The sequence below is a fragment of the Poeciliopsis prolifica genome, unplaced genomic scaffold (assembly GCF_027474105.1).
Source record: "Poeciliopsis prolifica strain line A6 unplaced genomic scaffold, Auburn_PproV2 SCAFFOLD020, whole genome shotgun sequence".
NCBI lineage: Eukaryota > Metazoa > Chordata > Actinopteri > Cyprinodontiformes > Poeciliidae > Poeciliopsis > Poeciliopsis prolifica.
Window position 1 is genome coordinate 8,808,555 of NW_026562395.1, and position 20,575 is coordinate 8,829,129.

General features: G+C 38.9%; 1 protein-coding gene across 2 annotated transcripts; it reads left to right on the forward strand.

Annotated features, from left to right (window-relative positions):
- The first annotated feature begins 1,290 nt into the window (after window positions 1-1,290).
- On the forward strand, window positions 1,291-19,808 carry ube2j1 (ubiquitin-conjugating enzyme E2, J1). Of its 2 annotated transcripts, none has more exons than XM_055044453.1 (8): window positions 1,291-1,650; window positions 9,450-9,523; window positions 10,276-10,407; window positions 10,827-10,911; window positions 11,603-11,708; window positions 13,071-13,200; window positions 14,981-15,100; window positions 16,759-19,808. In XM_055044453.1, exons 1-8 carry the CDS (start codon window positions 1,620-1,622, stop codon window positions 17,044-17,046), a joined length of 966 nt encoding a protein of 321 aa, XP_054900428.1. In that variant the 5' UTR covers window positions 1,291-1,619; the 3' UTR covers window positions 17,047-19,808. The 2 variants fall into 2 exon arrangements, with proteins under 2 accessions (XP_054900428.1, XP_054900427.1); XM_055044452.1 differs by lacking the exon at window positions 1,291-1,650 and adding an exon at window positions 7,748-8,349.
- Window positions 19,809-20,575: the final 767 nt, after the last annotated feature.

Genomic DNA, 20,575 nt, shown 5'->3' on the forward strand with positions numbered 1-20,575 from the left:
CCACTGCACTGGATAAAGCTATTTAGGTTACATGTATACTTGTAAGGTTGGAAGTTGTTTTCCTTCAACTGCATGAGAACCAGACTGTCTCTCCCTTCTTTAGGATTCCTAATCTTTGGTATAAAACTCATGTTGTCTCTGCTTGGCAGAGCTTTTCATTCAGAACTGCTTCATTATTAATTGTCCTACAAGCTCTCTGTGTTGTGCACAGTACATGAATAAACCTGATTGAGTGATTTCACCAGACAGTGCTTGGTAATAATTTTAGCAGTTACAGAAATTGTCTGATTGCAGTGATCACATCAACAAGTTTTGCAACAAAATATTAAATTACATGTACCATAATTATTGTTCAGGCCTGTTTCATTAGTTTGCTTTTGGAAATGACCACACTTCAAATATAAAGTTGCATTTACATTTTTAGTAAATTTTTATTCATCATCGTGTCAGGTTCAAGTTATTTTAGTGACAACTGTGGGATTTCAATCATTGACAGAGGGGTACTAATAGGTTTGTCAAGATGTGCAAAACTTTTCTTTTGATGAAGCCGTCTAGTTAAAGCACCTCAGGCTATCCTGAGCTGTCTCTGGAATTATGAGGCTGAAGGTTTATGCTGATGGAGGACAAACTGACCACTTCTCCTCGCTCCTTACTCTGCAATATCCTTTGCAATAAATTTTGCATTATTTGTTATAATTTCCGGGCTGTGCAGTAGCAATGTTGCCTTGTAGTAAGCAGGTACGAAATTAGAATCCTGGTCTGGTATCTTTCTGCATGAAGTTTACATGCAAATCCTCCGGGTACTCCGGTTTCCTCCGACAGTCCAAAAACAGACAAGCTGGTAAATTCTCATTGTGCATGTATGCATCTGTGTGTGTGTGCAGGTGAGTGTATGGGTGTTTGTGTGCGTGCATGGTTGTTTATGTGTTGCTCTGTGATGGATTAGCGACCTATCCAGATAAACTTTTGCCCTTTAACAGCTGAAGGTAGGTTAGGCGAGCTGCTCTTGTGGCATTATATTCAAAATAGATGAGTCAATAAAGTATTAATCAAAGGTTGTAAATATTTTTTGAAAATGTCAGTTCTTTTCTATTTTTAATAAATTTGTAACACACTCAGTTTGCCACATTGTCATAATGGGGTAATCGTGTGTAGAATATTAGAGAGAGAGAATTTGGCATAAGGCTGTGGAAAAAGTGAAACATTCTCCAGCTCAATAGGTGGCGGTAATGCATCGTTCAGTTGGTTTGGCAGTTGCAAAATAATAGCGAATAAGGATTCACACTCACTTCCTGTTTACGTTAGACAAATTGACGTCACGGGAAAAATGTTAAACGGAGTGTTTCGATATTGAAACATTAGATAAGTTGAGAGACAGCGTCCTTCTTATTTCGATACGAAACTATATGCAAACGTCCCCTAAGCCGCCGCTTCCGGAGCCAGTACCCCGAGGAAGACCTCCCGCTGTCGGCGCGTCTCAGCCAGAAAGCAAGCTAGCCGGGTTCTTCATTGCAGGTAGACTAGGAAGTAACGTCTTCAGTGAGTTAGTGCTGGAACGAGTTGACCGCGGACTCTCGAACCAACTTCCAGATTGATCAGATTACGTCGCGTCTGCCAGCATGGAGAACAAATATAACCTTAAAAGTCCAGGTAAGCTCTCTGTCAAAGACGTTCACCTCTTCCTTCTACATTTGCCAAAAAGATGACAAAATCAACCAACTTTCAACACTTTAGTCTCATAATAACCATAAAACAGCTGCGTATCGTCCACGGTTAACTTTAATGTCAACTGAAACTGTCACACTGACACGTCGAGCTATGTTGGACTTTATATTTGGGGAAATTTCTACAGTTGGTAACTGCATGGAAATACCCAGTAACCCAACACGTTATCGTTGGTTCAAGCAGATGAAAATGATACACTGAGCGTTATGTTTTCACTCATACACATTTATTTAAAGCCGGGTTTTCAGTTTAGCTGTGTTTGTTTGGAGGTTGTGAACAAATGTGTAGATTTTTAGCAGCTGTTAACCTCCAGTGGTGTCCAGACTTTTTACCACCAGGGTCAAATTCATCAAGTGCTAGAAAGTGCTAGAGGGCCACAAAAATATTTCCTTTTTATTAAAAAGCATAAACAAATGTTGTGAATTTTGGAAGGAAATGCATCTGTAAATCATTGTAGATCCAAACATAAGTTTTGGTGTCAGCTTGGGTTGATAGAAGAAACGGGTTGGGTTTTTTTTTGTTGTGGTTTCTCACAGATTTTTATTTTCTCATCCATTGTCCAGATCAAAAAGCATTATAATTCTGACAGTTTTCTTGTTTTCCTCAAACTTTTGCTACGACCCATCATTTCACATGAAAGGCTCTGTCCGTTGTGTTTTTTCTGCCACCTACATAGAAAAATTGTGGTCAAATCAGACATTAAAGTAGTTTATATTGAGCCCAGGTTCACTATGTAGGAGGCCAATAACTGAAAGGTTGTTGGGTGGCTAACACAACGTTTTCATTGAACTGAATTCATTTCAGGTCCACTGAGTTTGTGATGATTTAAGGCTACGTTTTTAATATTTCATAGAATTGGTGGTCAAAGTGTATGATCTTTTAAATCATTTTAATCTGTGAAATAAATTAGTATTTCTTGCAAAACACAAATGCTGTTGGTAGAACTGAAGAGTTGTTGATAAATGATTAGTTCAGTTCATTAACTTGTGACCTGTGGTGTGGATTTCGTACTGCAGCTGTGATGACAAAGTAACAATTTATAGCTAATAATGTTTTACAGCCATTTATACATAAATTTGACCTGCATCTCATATTTTTTTGTTTAAAATTTCTTGAGTCAAAAGCTGAGTTGTTCATCTCAATATTCTCAGTATTTCTCACTCAGATGAGTATACTGTGTTAGTTTAAAACATTACATTGACTTCACCGACTGCTGACATTGTCAGTTGTTTCAGAATGGAACTGAAATTGAGAGTGAAACGCTGAACGTTCTGAACCACTGAGTTTTTGCTGCACGTCAGCCAGAACACTGCAGCATCTGTATGTCACCAGCTCAGATTCACAAGAGATCTGTGAAGCTTATTATCATCATAAGACAAAATAAACTTGGACAAAGTCAATATGGAAAGGTGAGGTATCATGTAAAATGTACTTTTGTGAGCTTTGCATCATGTTACTCCCTCATCAGAAACATACAATCTAAAAAATGTATTTGGGTTGTAGTTCATATTATGGACTTATTTATTAGTCTCACTTAATTCTTTTGTTTTACTGTTGACAACTTACTTGTTTGTGTTGAATTAACTTAGAAGTGACATATTTTTAAGTTAGTGGAACTTTGAAACCATTAGCTTTCAGTGGGTGTTTGTATCCTACATCTGACGTCATGACACAAGCTTCACCAAGGACAGATCCTGTACCGACCAGGTGCTGTGGTAGAGAAGGGCTAGAGCACAACCCACAGCAAATTTTAGTCCTAGATGCGGATGTCACATGTTCGATTCCGGCCTGATGATCTTTGCCGCATGTCTTCCCCCTATTTCCTGTCCAACTAACTGCTCTCAAATGAAAGCCATCTGAACCAAAAAAAGATCCTTTATTAGTTCATTTCTTCATTTGAAGTAAACTAAATGATTTGAGTAAGACTGACTTAAACTTAATTGAGTTACTTGTTACCAGTTGCAGCAGTTCAATTAAGTTGGTTTAACTATTTTCTTTTTTCATTTTCTTTAATTTCTTGTACTATTTATTTATTTTATTTGAGAAATTCTTTAATCTCCCATGGCAATCATTAAAGATTGGCATATTTCACACAGCCCCTCCTTGGAGCTGCCGCCTTCTGCCTCACAGAGCAGGGAAACTATTTAATCCTGCTTATGTTCCATCTACATTTAAAAACATTAGTTGGTTCTTTATCAATTTTATCCTATGTTAAGAAGAAATTCCTAATTGGACGATTCTTATGTGTTTGTGTTTGGAAAAATTTGTATGCCGAGATTATAAAATGTCTCAGAAATGACTAAGCATGACAATATCCATACAGCACTCGGAGCAGTTTTATACCACCGTAGTTTATTTGGGATTATCTTAAATTATTAATGAGACCGACAAATCAGTGTTTCTGCTTGTTGTCATGTTGTCACCAGGTTTTACTGTAATCAGGCATATTTCATCTCTGCTGTGTCGTGTTGACAGCAGAAGCATGCAAGCAATTAGGAAAGATTACACTTTTGAGGAGTTTGGCTCCCTCCCTCAGGCTCTCCACATCTCTGGTTTTGGTCTGTTGTTATGCAACAGAATCTCCTATTTCCCCTCTGGACCTTCTGTGACTCATTCCCAGTGGCAGACACTCAAAATGTGTGTTACATAAAATGATTTGACATGCAGGGATTATCAGCCCATCGCCTTGGGCCAGTGGCCTGACCTCTCCGACTCAGCTGAGATCATAGGCACATTTGTGGGAAAGGCCTTTCCTTGTCCACTCAGCTTACCATTAAATGAAGGATTGGGTGGGACATGAGACTAAGCAGGGCAAACCACGTGCTCTAACTCACTGAAGACTGAGGTATTGCTTGTTCAAAAAAATAATCGTTGATTATTTTCTGCTCCTTGACCTTTTCTTTTTGGAGTAAATAGAAAGCAAGATGGGTTTTAGATTTCAAAAGATCATTCAATTCAAGTATTTCAAATAAGAAACATTGAATGATAAAATGTAACTTCTTTAAAAAGCTACAAAAACACTCAAATGAACACATTTTCGCTTCAACAGCAGTTCAACTATTCTTCATGTGAAATGATAAAGAATAGAAGATACTTCATATCACCTTCTCCCAACATTTCCTGTTCTTCTCATTTTATTAGAATTGCATTGAAAAATGGTCCTTACACTTTCGGTCTTTGATTAATATTTATGTGTGAGACTTGCGCTGGCATTGGGCGCTGCAGTCAGAGGAGATACAGACCAGTCATCTGTTCATCATTGGAAATATGAACTCTCTTCCCAACAACCGAACCAGCTGGTGGTCCTGAACCTGCACCACCACCTTGGCTAAGCTACTGGTTGGTTACTGACAAACTTGAGTTGAGTGGAGGCTCACTTGTATTTTAAGGTCCCAACTGGAGCAATCTGCTTTGTTGTTTGTCATGATGTTAAAGTCAAAAGAAATCAGCCAAAATATCAGGAAGAGAATTGTGGAGCTGCAGAAGCCTGGTTCATCCTCGGAAAACAATTTCCAGATGCTAGAACGTTCCGCGATCATCTATTAAGCACTTACATGCAAGCATCATCCCACTCAGCAAGACGGGTTCTGTGAACAAGTTTTGATCTGAAATGTGCAAATCGATCCCAGAACAAAAACCAAAGATCTTATGAAGATGATGCAGAAGCTGCAAAGACGGAGTCTTTATCCACATTTTAGTTTTGTTGTTGTTTGTAATTGAAATCATCAGTAATCCTGAAGCTCTTCAGGTTCTGAATATAGAGAACACTGAGGAGGGTGGAGCAGTGCAGACTCCTCATCCTGCAGTACAGGACAAGTGTGGTGAAAACAGAGTGGCTGGCCTTCGGCAAAATCAGATGAGCACATTCTGTAAAAATGTTGTGCTACGAGGCGATCTCTGCTCCACTGCTTTACTTCTCCCCTACAGCTTCCAGCTCCTCTCTCTTCATCTTACCATCATCACTCTTTTATTGCCCTCCCATCCACTTTTCTAGCTCTCCCTTATTGTCATCTGTAGCTTCAGTTTTACAGATTTTAGAATTAATTTGCTCATCCCAACAGTCTTTTTGACGATTGGATCCCAAATAAAATCTGACTGCCTCCAAATTTGACTTTACCTTTTTCTAATTCCATGCTTACTTTTTCTCTCATCCTGTGTTCTCCCACTCTGGCCTGCTTACTCATGATGTTTGCCATTTCTGCCTATATATTGACCTCTTGGCAGGCTGACTTCCCTCTGAACTTGATGTATACACTATGAATTTATCACAAGCTTGAAAAATGACATTGGCACGTGTTGTTTCTCATGTCCTTGTTCTAAGAACCATGTGATTTATTTCTCTAGGCACTTTTCTCAAGAGCTCTTTCACTTCGCTGCTTAGACGTGAGGAGATGTTGCCTTACAGCCAGCAGTACACTAGGAGCTGACTTTGTGTCCTTCACCGAGGCAGGAAGTAACCCCATCCTTTCGGATAGCTATAATCCTCAACGTCCTCAGCAGGACTTGTGTAACCTTCCTAGGATGCTGATGTTGTGTTTGCTGTAGCTAGACTGAAACAGCAGATGTGTGTGTTTCAGGCCAAGTGCTGATCATTAGCTGATACCTTGAACTCAGAGCTGGGATGCTATGGAAATTCAATTAGCAAATCTTTATGTTTATCTACTGAAATTAAAGCTTTGTTTGTCGTTACTTTTATGAGGGCTTTAGCTTTTGAGTGTGCACTTTGTCTTAATGATAGTGCAGTAAAACTATATTTACAATGATTTCATGCATACCAAAAGGAAATATTACTCAGTTCAGTCTTTGCATATATAAACAGCAAAGTTTAACAGACCTCAAGTGTCTCTTGATGAAAAGTCACAGTATAGACATAGTCCTACTTACTATTAAAGAAAATAAAAATATGTTGTATTATAAGAAAAATACTGAATACCTTATATTTTTCATTCTAGGATGCCTTTAATTTTTCTGTGTAAAATGTTGAAATGTCTCCATGTGTAACCACTTGGTCCAGATTCATATTCTATGAGTGATATGACAGTCCCTTCATGTCCCAGACGTTTCCCACATTTTCTCATTATAAATGCTGTGTCGTTGTTGCGACACAGCACCCTTTCGGATGCTACCCTTCCTTCACTCTACTCTCTCAGTCACTACTTCCTCTTCTGAGAGGGCAGATGTGCTACCAGCTCTCTGCCTAATGGGTGAATTGAGTTTCCTAAATCTGCTGGGATTTACCCTATCCAGAACTGAAGTAAACTCTGTTTAAACTGGTTTCAAGAAAGGATTCGCCTGATTTCTAACAGCCTATATCCAGATGTCTCACCCTTCTTCCCCCTGTGAATTAGCCAGACTGAGCAGCCTGCAGCCAACTGGTTCCACAGGGCACATCTGTTAACGGTCGCTCCATCTCTTTATTACAACCTGCACTTGTTACTGAACCAGGTTGGTTTTAGTGACTCTGGCGAGTCCCAAGGATGTTGTTTTAAATTTGGGCTAAAGCAATCTATAAAACATTACCTACTTTTCTTCCCCAGAATCAAACATCACAGCTATTTTACTACCATCAAAGAACTTAATTGAACGTCCACAACATCTTTTAGATTGTCTTTATGCTAAATATTTTATTAGTCAAGCAATTTTGCAAGGGTCAGTACAGCTTAATTCAGTAGCAGAAATAATCAGATAAGTAAAATCAATCATCTAGCCTATCTTTCCCTAACGCTGACACTGAAAACTAAAAAGGGAACCTTTTGAGAGAGAGACGGACGAACCCCAGAACTGGCTCGATGATGAAGAAGGTGTTGCAGCAGGAGGTTGATTGATGAAGGCAGGGATCTCTGTTGGTCTGATGAGCTGTCATGTCTGTAACGATGGTGAGGTCACACAGGACTTGGGTCTTTATCTTTGCCTTGATCTTCATCTCTGTCGCTCCATCTCTTTATTACAACCTGCTCTTGTTACTGAACCAGGTTGGTTTTAGTGACTCCTTTGGGGACTGCATCTTTGTCTTGATCTTCATCTTTGTCTTGATCTTCATCTTTGTCTTTGGGGTCTGAACCCAGCTGATGAGAGAAGTGTGATTTGAAGCCACATGTTGTGGGGCTGATGGGTTGGTCCCCATGTGCAGGACAGTCTTCGGCTCTGTGGCCCCGGCTCTTCTTCAGCTGCAGAGTTCTTTGTCCATCTCGGTCTTGGCTCGAAGCTGCCCAGATGATCCAACCAAAGATTCCTCTTTTATAAACCTTATATAGGGTTTATAAACCCTATATAAGGGACTTCCTCCGCCCAGAGGAAGTCCCATCAAACAAAACAAAACAACAACAAAAAAAACTACGCAATTATTTCTAACTCAAAACCTTGAAATATACAAAATAATAAGGAAATATAAATAAATTTATAATCAAAATACACTCAAACAAAAAACAACCAGCACATTGTGATGTCTACATCACATTACATAATTTGCTCCTGGTGCGCTCCAAATCGGAAACAACTTCACTCAAAAGAAAAACGGAAAAGCATCTACCTGAAAATAACCGATTAGAATGAACGTCAAACAAGAACACCGCGTGTGCACCCACGATGAACCACCTCAGTCCAAACTAAAAGGAAAAGAAACAGGTAAGTTGATAACTGTGCATGTTTATATATATTTGCTAACACGGACTCTTTACTTGACTCTCAGATTGTGACGGCTCGTCCGTCACAAACATTTAAGTTGTTCAACAATCTATCTCCAAAAAAGGCATTGATCATCTCTACTCTCCCATTAGTTCCCATTTTACCCCTGACCTTTCACCTTTCACCTACTATCTACCTCCAACACATCATCAGTGATCTTTAATAGCAGTTACATGTTTTACAAGTTCAATGTTAAAATCACATTCATAACCCTTTTAGTTTCTTCAATTTAGCATTCATTTATAATTTTATGATAACCACAACTTATTACTCTTATTATGATCATAATGTGAGGTATAACAGATGTTCTGAAAAGAAACCAAGAATAATCTGTTATTGTAATTATTTGAGACCAAAGTTACTTGTTTTACTCGTGTTCCCACAAATGTAAATGTAAATATTCTTGCAAGTAAATCAATATTGATTTAAGTGCTTTACTTTAAATCTTATCTAATTACTCAAAATGTTTAGATTTCATCCTTTAAAACGTTCATGCTTTGAAACAAGGAAACTTACTTCCTCTCTAGGAAGTAAGTTTGTAGCTTGCTGGAAAAAGTTCCAGGAAACCTGCTCTTCCTGTCTCATCTTTCTCTGACTATGATTTCTTATGATTAGATAGAGAAAAGAAGTAGAATCAAAGCTAGGTTTGCAGGAGACAAAAACAACACACACAACCAGATTTATTTTATTGAAGTCTGAGTCTACTGTTGGGTCTAGATGTCACTTGTGTGACTAATTTTAAAGGTAACTTTATTTATTGTTACTGTTAACTAAAATCTCCAGCATGGGGAAGTGGGATGATCTCGGATTTTCTTGACAGCTGATAAGAGCTTAAAGCTAGTCATTTGTGCAGAAGGTAATTTTTCATTGGGATATACTTGGATGTTGGCTTTTCTGATTGTCAGCTCAAATGACTACAAGAATTTGAAGAAGTGCTGGTTTCCTTCCGGAAGCACAGGAGATCAGTAGTAGCTGAGAGGAATGGGAGCTGATAACATCTGCTTGGTCACTAACTCTTCCTTTCACTGTCTCTGTCGTAGCGGTGAAGAGGCTAATGAAGGAAGCTGCAGAACTGAGGGATCCGACGGAGCACTACCACGCCCAGCCACTGGACGTACGTTGAAAACAATCTCACCCAGATGGTCAGCAGACCACGTCTTTTAAAACTCTAGAGGTTGATGGGGTGGAGTTTTACTGAGCTCAGTGTACCTGTTGAAGCAAGCCAGGGTTTGGCATTATATTAGTGGGAGCCATGGAATAATGAAATGGTAAACAGTTGAGTGTAAATTGGTGTAAGTTCAAGACAAGAACTGTAAAGTAATAATGTAAAAGTAGGAGAAGAAATCAAAAGTCAGTATTTGTTGTACAAGACATAGTGAACCTTTTAAAACTGGTGAGTCAACAATTGTAAGTAAACTAATTAATCATAGTTAGATATTAAAACTAGCATCCGTCTAATTAAGTGATGATTTTCTTAACAGTCTCAAGTCTATCACAATTTTACAATTCTGAAGGCAAAATTTTCTTTTATATGGCATATTATGTTTGACTATTTCAATAAAGACAGAAGACCTGATCAAAGAAACAGGAAGTGAAACTACTAAAAGGGAAGTCCTAATGGAATTTAGAACAAATATTGACCATATTATCATCTGATCAAAGATTCAGCCAGATTCTCACCACTTCAACAACATCAGGCTTTTACCTCAGGACGTTTTTTTTCTCATTGTACCTGTACAATGAGAAAATCAATACAACAGACCTCTGTTACGTTGCTGTCAGCTGTCACCTCCAATCAGTGTATGTTCCTGTATGTGTTCACACATTCTAATCTCAACTAATTGTGACATTTCTTTGTGGTTCCAGGACAATCTCTTTGAATGGCACTTTTCTGTACGCGGGCCCCCAGATTCTGATTTTGATGGTGGGGTGTACCATGGCAGGATTGTTCTTCCCCCAGAATACCCCATGAAGCCTCCCAGCATCATCCTGCTGACAGTAAGCTGAAGGAAAAGCCCATATTTTCGTCCCTTCTCCTGAAGCAGAACAGGAACATATCAACTTAGACTCTAGTCTTTGCCTTAGTGGCGTTTTATTGAACCAGGGGCCGTGGAAGGTGTCCTGATTGTTTATTCACTGCAGGGCCTGCACTGTTTTTGAGAGAATGAGATTGATTTACATTAACACACCTGCTATAATAACCATGTAAATAAGATTATTCCAAAGGATTTTGAAGACCCATTTCTTATGCAGTTTTTCTGTCTGTCATATTTTATGTATTTTATTTTTAATGTATGTTAGAAAATATTTCAATTAGTATATTTTGTTGTCAGATTTTCTAACCTCAGTCTGTGTGTAAAAACTTTGGATTATTTGTTGCCTGTGTCATATCAACTGTTGTTTTTTCTCTCTCACAGCCAACTGGGAGATTTGAAGTAGGGAAGAAGATTTGTCTGAGCATCTCAGGGCATCACCCAGAGACTTGGCAGCCTTCTTGGAGCAGTAAGTAGTAACCAATTACTACTGTTTCAATCTACTGTTTTTCCCTTTCCATACCGATACAGATACCTAAGGTTTCAATATCAGGAGTGATACACATGTTATCAAATCGGTGGATCTCTAGATTGTTTCCCATATTCTCAGTCAAACATTTTTCTTTTTCTTCTTTCTTGTGCCCCAACAACCTCCGGCTTGAATTTGACATGATGCTTTAAATCCAATTGTTCACAGATATTTTCAGCAAAAGTAATATTTTAAAAAACTACTAATAATCGCCAGGAAGACCATCACCTTAAAGATTGAGATATGTCCTTGACATTTGGCATGAATCATCTTTACAACATACTTCAATTAAAATCCAAACAATAAATACAAATAATTAGTAAAGAAAAAAGGCTGAACAGCCTGGTGAAGGCTGGTTATGTTCTGGAGAATACTCTAGAACATCTGAAGATCATGGTACAAAGAAGGACTTTTCATAAAATCAAGAAAATGTGAATCTGTAAAATATGTATCACTACAGGTCCATTCTGGATGTTCACATAGACAAAGTTTCAGATCTGCTGTAGGAGAAGGTTGTTAAACATGTGTAAACAGTGATGCAACATAAACTTACTTATTTTATTACATTATTAAATTGGCTTCACCTATTTAAATTTATCATATTTTTATTTGTTCTGTTTTTGTTTTGCAGTCCGAACTGCACTTATAGCTATAATTGGATTCATGCCAACTAAAGGTGAAGGTGCAATAGGATCTCTGGATTACACCCCAGAAGAGAGAAAGGCCCTCGCTAAAAAGTAAGATCTTTTTTAGAATCGTTTCACTCATTTGCTATGTTGTATTGCAGCTTGTGTTTGCTGTGCTGTGGGTTGGGAGTGATAGTTGAGCATTAAAGATCTTTCTACTGCCATTTTTCTCACCACAACACAAACATTAGATAAGGCACCGGTGTGCTTTCAGTGTGGATTCAGGTTTTGACTTGGAGATGCTCCACAAACCCAGATGTTCATGCTGTGAACATCAAGGAACTGTTGCCAGTTATCCTCAGAGAAAATCATCAAATGACAATGAGGGCCTGAGTTGGGGCCCTCATTTCTAGCTCCAGCGTCCCAGGAGCTAGAAAGCTGTTCTGATCTCTGAGCTGCCCTGGATGACAGCAACATGAAGATTCACTTTATTCAGGTTTTTTTTCCAGGAAGTAAGCCCATTGAGATTATGAATCTATTTTTCAGGGGTGTCCTGGTCAAAATTAAAGCAGAGAACTATAAAAGACTCTAATAAGCCACAAGCTCTTTTGTAAGAGGAATTTGCAGCAGAACCTGGCTGTGTGGGAACAGCCATCTGCGTTACTGACAGGAACAGTGATAAAGGACTACTTTCAAAAGTCAAGAGTTAACGGCACCACTAGCTCCTTTCGTTTCTTTATTTAGGAGAGAAGTTTAAAATAACAAGATTTTATAAACTGTTTTTATGTAAAAAAAAAAGTGCTTATTTTATATGTCTTACTATAATAAAAGAGCCTTGTTTATGTACCATCAGCTGTTTTCACAACTTATATCTTTGCTGTAAAGAGTGTGCTTGACAAACAAACATGGTGTGGTCAGGTCACTTGCTTTTGCAAGTCCACAGAATCATTATCACCAATACATCTGGTGTCATAATGGTACATGAACTGGCTTCATTCTGCACTACATTTGAGGTAGACAGGCAGCAAGTTGCTCTTCTATCAACAGATGACATAAGGGTTGGGAACAGACTATGCGTTTATTGGCACTTTAAAACAAAGTTTCAGAAAGACAACAGAAGAGAAGCTTCCTAGTTTTTTAGTTTCTGAAAGGGAAAACAAGAATATTTGAGTTTTCAACATAAAAAACAAATATGTTTTGGCTCTTCACAACTGTTCCCTTCTCTTCTCTTCACAACAGAAGAGAAACTGTGCTTTGTGTTTAAATAATATGTAAAAAAATCCCGTAGGCGTCTAAAACAATGTTTTTAAGGTCCTTAGTGTTTATAAGTTAATTTATCCATACGTCATGATGCAAAAATGCCTCATCAATGGTTTGATGCTGTCACAGTTGACTTTTTCATTGTATTAAAATGTGAGCTGCAAAATGAAATATGTCCTTGAGACATGATAAACTGATCCTTGTTGGTTCCAGGTCCCAGGACTTCTGCTGTGAAGCTTGTGGTTGTTCAATGCGATCTGCCCTCCTTCCTCTGACCTCCAACAGCAACCCCAGTGCTGAGGATCGCCAGGCCAAAGAACTAGCTCAACAAATTAAATTCAAGGTACAAACTCCATTTTTGGCGGAAAGTATTCTTCCTTGTTGTGTGTGTGTGTGTGTGTGTGTGTGTGTGTGTGTGTGTGTGTGTGTGCGTGTGTGTGTGTGTGTGTGTGTGTGTGTGTATATATATATATATATACACATATATATATATATATATATATATATATATATATATCGGAAAACTGATTTAAGCTTTCAGTAAACTGCCAAATGATCAGAAATGTGTTAGATATTTTTCAGTATTATCATTTTGTTGTTACTTTAGTTTATATTCAGTCTAAAGTATTATTGTGATTTAGTATAAACTGACCTGGAGGTTACGACTGTCTTCATGCGAGATAGTAAAACTTTATGGTTCTCAGACCCTAAAGTTTTCTCTGGTGTTTATCTACCCAGTCTTAGGTGACAGTTTGACCCAGAGCTGAACTGGGCTCAGATTGTAGATTAGATATCACACCTGGAACTGAGTTGTTGGTCTGTTTGTGTTAAATGTTTTACGACCTCTGTTGTTTGATGTTCTTTGACAATAAAGAGGGAGCTCACGTGAAAGCAGATCAGAACTCTCTTTTGACCAGCCCGGAGGAGCTGTTGATCGGGATTTCTCCTTCTGCAGAAGCCTGACCATATTTAATTCATATACGTTGTCTGTGGTTATTTTATTGTAGGTTCGAGGAAAATACCTAACAAAATGTATTAGTCAGTATTGTTCAGAGAGCTACTTCTACAAATGTATTTCTATTAACAAAATTACTTGTTGAAAATGTTGCATCACACTAAACAGAACCTGGTGCACATACATATACACATATATATACAAGCTATATATGAACCTGTGAAAAGGTGAAATCCCTGAATACTTTATACCCTCTAAAAAAATACTGAACAGTTTATTTTATCACTTCAAATGCCAAATACACATTCATTTTACCTAGCACACTAACTGGATAAATGGGCTTGCACTACTGAAGAAGCTAACACCCAGGATCCTTCACATCTCTGCTCTTTGGGCTGCTGCCAATCGGTGCCAAGGAAAGTGAAAGGAGCTCCTGGATTGGTTCCTTTGGAAACGTCAGTTATTACCATGTGAAGTAGCATTGTGCCGAGGTATTTTAATTTCACAAACTGCATTCACAAAAATATTTTTAATATGCTCTATAAAAAGCGTTTGTGAAAACAGAACCAGGAACAGGCAGGGATCCGCTGTAATAAAAAGATTACAATTGTAGAGTTTTATGATATTCCTACTCACCATTTATCTATTAGTGTTTAATTAGCTGGATGTTTCATAGCCTGTCTGGACATAGCCTGTCTGGACATAGCCTGTCTGGAAGGCATCATTACTGGAAGGTTCAGGCTGCAAGAAGTTTTCTTCTACCAAGTTTAAATTTTCTTGAAGTTTGAGTGAAATCTGTGAGCCACTAGTCAGAGTATGATGTTATGAACAAATGAAGATGTCATTCCAGCCTGGACAAAACTGATTAAAGATATGACTATTCATTTAATTCCCACGTCCTATCATTTATCATTACATTAGCACTTAAGCAGTGTTAATTATCAATACTGCCATAAATGTTGCAGTGGAAGGCTTCAGATATGGTTTTTTTCTGTTGTTCATATCCTAATAAAGACAAAGTTCTGGTTGTTGTTGGACATACTTTCAATAGGTGAATAAGGATCTAGGCCAACGAAAAGTGTAACTCTGTCATAATAAAGATCTATGTCTGAATTATTTGCTCTAACACACCATGCTGATGATTGCAGTTTCCTGTGTGTCCGTACAGGCAGAATCCAGTATTACACCACAGGCTTCTACTAGTGGAAGTAAAGCTTCAACTATCACCCAGGGAGAAACGTCCAGCTCTTCTGAGCAGCACGCTGAGGAAAGACCCCAGGCTGAACAGGTAGGTGGCGCTGTGTCATGTGGGACACACTGAGAGCCATACAGCTCTGCTCTCTCTGTCAGGTTTTATTTGGATTTCAGAAATCACTGAGGCAAACTTATTTTTAATCCTTACACACTCTTCCAGTGACACTAGAGATGTCTTTAATATCACTTTACAGGTTGAAATTAGAGCTTTTATGAAAGGACCCAAAATACTCAGAAATGTATATTTTTAACTGTTCATCAAGACTGGTTTGGGTCAATTCTGAAAACAGGGTTTGGACATCTGTTTGTCTTTCCACTATATTTGCTCAGAGGCTCTGTCTGACCTTCTCTGTCTGACCTTTGTTCCTTATGTTCCCCTTTGCCATATTAGTACAGTATAACACAGACAGACCCCATACAACTCGGGTCATAAAGACACCTGAGCTGATATTTCTATGATTAGCAGCAGTCAGAACAGGAAATATCATATCAACATACATGTAAAAAAAAAACAGAAGAAGAAAAGTTAAATATTTCTTCTTCACTCATTTCACTCAATAGATTCATCTCAGATTAAAATATCTCAAGCCTTTCTTTCTTGTCATTTGGATTATTCTAGCTTTCAGAGAACTAAAACCCTAAATTCAAGAAAGATGGAAATCAGACAAAAGAGGATTCTAATTCTTACAGAAATAGGGTAAATAGGGCGAGCTGTTGCCCATAGTTGGTGCTTTTAGTTCTTCAGTCAGATATCAGCTCTCTAACAGCGTAAGAGCAGACGAGCTCTGTGGCTTTCAGCTTTTATTTCCACAGCTTCTCTTCAGCAGATCTGAAAATATCAGCAAGCTGTGTTGCCTAAGAGGATTGATTTTGCTGCCAGATGCTATCCAGGGAACCACTGAGACTGATTCTGAAGGAGCAGAGGAGAGGGTCAACTTAGATTAGTATCCTGTGTTTAAATAAACCAAGCAGAGCTGAAATAGTCCCTACCATCTGTTTCTGAAGTTGAAGCTAAAACTCTAAAAAGATGGACCACAGCATTTTGCCTGGCCTGCTGGTCTAATCTCCAGCTTCCTCCATCAGTTTCTTCCCTTATGGGGAAGTCAATGTTTTGTGTGCAGTGATTTCCTGTTCTTCTTGCAGCCTACTGTCTGATCTTGCTAGGTTTAATTAAACAAGATCTAATTTATTCTAAACTTTTATGCACTGTCTCACACACTGTGCTGAAGCTCATGTTGGGCTTTTAGTACAGTATAACACAGACAGACCCCATACAACTCGGGTCATAAAGACACCTGAGCTGATATTTCTGTGATTAGCAGCAGTCAGAACAGGAAATATCATATCAACATACATGTTAAAAAAAAAAAAAAAAAAAAAACAGAAGAAGAAAAGTTAAATATTTTTTCTTCACTCATATACTTACTAATGATGCCGCCATTGACTACAAATTAGTGCTGTGAGAAACCAAAATAGGGTTTGGGCTGCTGGAGTAGCAAGAACACAAACTGTCTCAAGTTCATGTTGGTTTGGTTGATCCAAACAGAAACTGAGCTCTGAGCCGGAGAACCACACACTCACACAGCCTGGTCTAGCACACCCTGAATGCATCTCAGGAGGACCAGGAAAGACAAAAGTATCTGAAAACATGTAACTTAAGGTTTAGTCTGAAGGTTCCATGTCTCCCTGCAGGCGGAAGCGTCTTCAGCAGCAGATCCAGAGGAGCCCCAGGCCCCCGATGAGAGCGGCCCTGTTCGTCGGCTCAGTCCCAGACAGCGCCGGGCCCAGCAGCTCAGCCGACAGGCCCCCAGGGCCGGCAGGGAGCCAGCAGCTAGCAGAGCTCTGTTTGGTCCGGCGCCTCGCCGTGACAACCATGCAGCCTCTGCAGTCCTCATCGTGGTTCTCACCCTGGCCTTGGCTGCCCTCATCTTCCGCAGAATCTACTTGGCTAATGAATACAAGTTCAACTATGACCTGTGATGTTTCCCCTTGCCACTGTAGTCCACAGAACTCTGAGCAGAACCGTGGAAGGCAAGCTGAGGCCGTAGCTAACAGTGAGGTTGGGCCTTTTCCACTAACATGCTTCCAGGACTAGAGCAGGCTGGTGCCAGAGCTGTTTCTAATCGGGTTCTATTACACAGGTAAAAACTCCTGGTTTTATTCACAGCTGTAGAGCAGACCCAGCCTCATCATGATGTCTTCCAGGATGTTTCCTCCCCTCTCTGGTGTATCTTGTGCTTCAGCTTACCCAGACCGACTACAGTCTGTCTCATTGCCTCTGCACACATGTTTTAATGTCATATATTTGAATTAGAAGTGCTACTTTACACAACTCGTGATGTTTAAATGAAGCCCAGAGCACAGTTCACTGTGAAAATCCCCGGAATCCAAACTGTCAGCAGTTGATGGTAAAACGATGGCAGCAGAGTAGCAACCGCGTCCAGCATGACAGCTGGTTCACTCCTTCTCCTCCTCATGCCTCCACTTCATGTTCCTATTAAAGCTTAGAGGTTTTCATACGTCAGCTTAATACAAACACTACAGTAAATCCAAAACTTGAAACATAGTGCTTATGTACTTTTCATAATAACAATAATAATGCATTTTATTTCTAGGCGTCTTTCTTCACTTCAGAAAGCTGAGTTTTAGTTGGTTGTTGGTCTCTGCGAACCTGCCTCTAGACTCTGATGGAGGAGGGTCTTTTCCATGAAGTTTGTGTGACTGTTGCATCACTTCCTGCTTTCTCATTTAGCCTTAGAACATTAAGCAGAAAAAATACTTGGTTTAAAGCTAGCACTAGCTCTTATTTAGTACTGGAACCAGTTTGCTGGAAAAGCCCTTCGTGCTCAGCAGCCTCAGCAGCCTCAGCAGCCTCTGCAGCCTCTGCAGCCTCAGCAGCCTCTGCAGCCGGCTCCTCTCCGGAGGCCGTATCATTCCTGCTGCTGCAGTCAACAACTCCTCCAGGGTGTCTTTTAATCAGTGTGACTTTTACTCTCTGCGGCATTGTGGCCTGCAGCATTAAAAACGGGAAGCTTTTTTCATTTATAGAACTCATGCCGCGGCCAAAATGTCTCCCTCTCCTCATGTAATTGTTGAATCTCCAACGGCTGTACTTATTCTGTCAATTAAAACTGTAACTAATAAGTTAGCAACATGGGCCAATGTGAGCTCTTTCTCTCAGACTGATGTGTGTTTGAAATTCCTGCCACATAGAAATATGATTCCATGATGTTGGGCCCAGTTTGGAGAAAGTCTTAGTTTTAAAACAAGATATAAACTATCACACACTTCTCATGTTTTCCTTGATCTTTTAAAAGATGGGAGTCAGAAAATATTCTGAATGTTATGTAAGTTGCCATTTACTATGGACACAAGGAGTTCTTATTAACTTAATGTGTGCGTGTGTATGTGCGTGTGTAGGTGGATGGTGTGCTTTAAATGAAATCATCAGATTTTTAATTTAGTACAGTTTTTATGCTAAATTGAAGATTTCTGTTGATAGATATTCGCTCTAAGCAGATTTTTAGAGTTTTCTCATGCATACATGCAGCGTGCTGCTCTGTGAGCTTCAGGTTTTATGGCAGGACTGTTAGAACTTGTAGGAACCTCAGACTCATAATTAATTTGCCAAACAATCACCATCGACAAAATTCTCAACATGTGAATGTTCACAAATGATTTTATGAGTTTATGTTTGCAAATAAAGATGTAACCCAGTTTATCCCAGTGGAATAAATCTGATGAGGAAAACAACTTCTTGGTGATTTATAAAGTATTTGCTGAAGAAAATGTGAAACTCTCAACACTGCAGTAGGATCAGTCCTGCTTATATGGCAGCAAAATTTTGCTTCATTATTTGAGTATAGCGACATTTAATATCTAAATGATTAATAAAGAATGCATGTCTTAGAAGTAGGTGAGAACTGGACTGAACATGAGTGAAGGCAGTCAAGTCACAATTCTTGGAAGCAAATTGTGCTTCCAAGGCTGCACAGGCTGCACAGCACTGTGCAGCCTGGAACTGTGGTGTCATTTGTGAACATTCTTTTAAAAGCTCTACATCTTATTACATTCCTGGCCATCAAACCGCCACTGTTTTCAGACCAAGTGGCTAAGCAGCAAAACTATCTTTCCAACATGACTGAATGTAGTGTGAAGCTCTTAGCGCTCTGCAAGTACGACTTTCAGCCTTTCAGGAGACTGGTGTTTGTGTGAAGTGATAAATGACCTGTACTTGCACAGCACTAAGAGCTTCACACTACATCCAGTCATTCACACTCACAAATGATAGATTCCCACAGCTGCTTCAGAAGCCACATCAGTCTCAGGAGTTGATGAAAACCTTGATTTAAAATAATTAAGGCCAGAGGATGCTGCCTGATCAACGTCCTGATCAAGCAGGATGCTGACGCTCCTTGCAGGATAAAGAGTTCACATCTCTCTCCGTCTAACTCTGGATAAAACTTTACAGTTTTTAATGAAGGATCGTTCTTCTGCTTTCATTGTGCTTGACTTTTAAGCTGGAGAACCAAGACAAAAAATGATTCATTTACTGTTTAATTCTAAATGTCTTAATGGGATAATAATACATGGAGTCCATACACCATTTATTGTTGCTTCATTTATCAGTGTGGTGGCATGACGTGAGTGTAATCTTTGCTATGATCTCTTTTTCTTTGTAGTGGTGATAAATTCATGAGACAATTGAAGTGCTAAATTAAAAGAAGTTATGAACAGTTTAATGTGTTACTTTTGGAATTGCCTTTCTTGGTACCAGCATTGTGTTCTGTTTCACAGAAATTGGGTGATATTTTCACCATCACAATGCAGCCTGGTTGGTTTGTGCTGCTGGTCACACTGGGATGTTTCTGAGCTTTTCTTCCAAACTTGATCAGCTGCTTGAAACAGAATCACTGAACACAACATGCTCACCAAAAAACTATGTGGGGAAAGTTAAACAGACCATGCAGTCAACAGTGATGCTTCCCTATCAGTTCAACACACAAATGAATATCTGAAAAATCTATTTACAGTGAAGCTGATGATTTAATATAATTGGGGTTTTATGCTTTTTGTTTCCCCATAGTCTTTAAGCCTAAATTAAGTCTATATTAACATATTATTTATATATATATATATATATATATATATATATATATATATATATATATATATATATATATATATATATATATATAAAATATGTTTCCCAACATTCATATGTTCCCCAAACAAGTAATATATACATGTATTTTCGTTTTACAGTTTACACTCTCCTCTCACTGTATTCAGTCTACTTGTCAAACAGTATGAGTTGTGATCTGCCTTGTTCTGTTTTCACTGCTTGAAAGCAAGGTTCAGATCCTTCCCTCTCCCTCATGTTTGCACCTCCTTCATCCTGTTCTGAGTTGTGGAGTGCTTACCTTACTTGAATGATGTTGTTATTCACAGCACTAACTGGAAGAAGCAACCTGTCCATTGTCCTGGACAACCTTCACTCGGCTGGGTT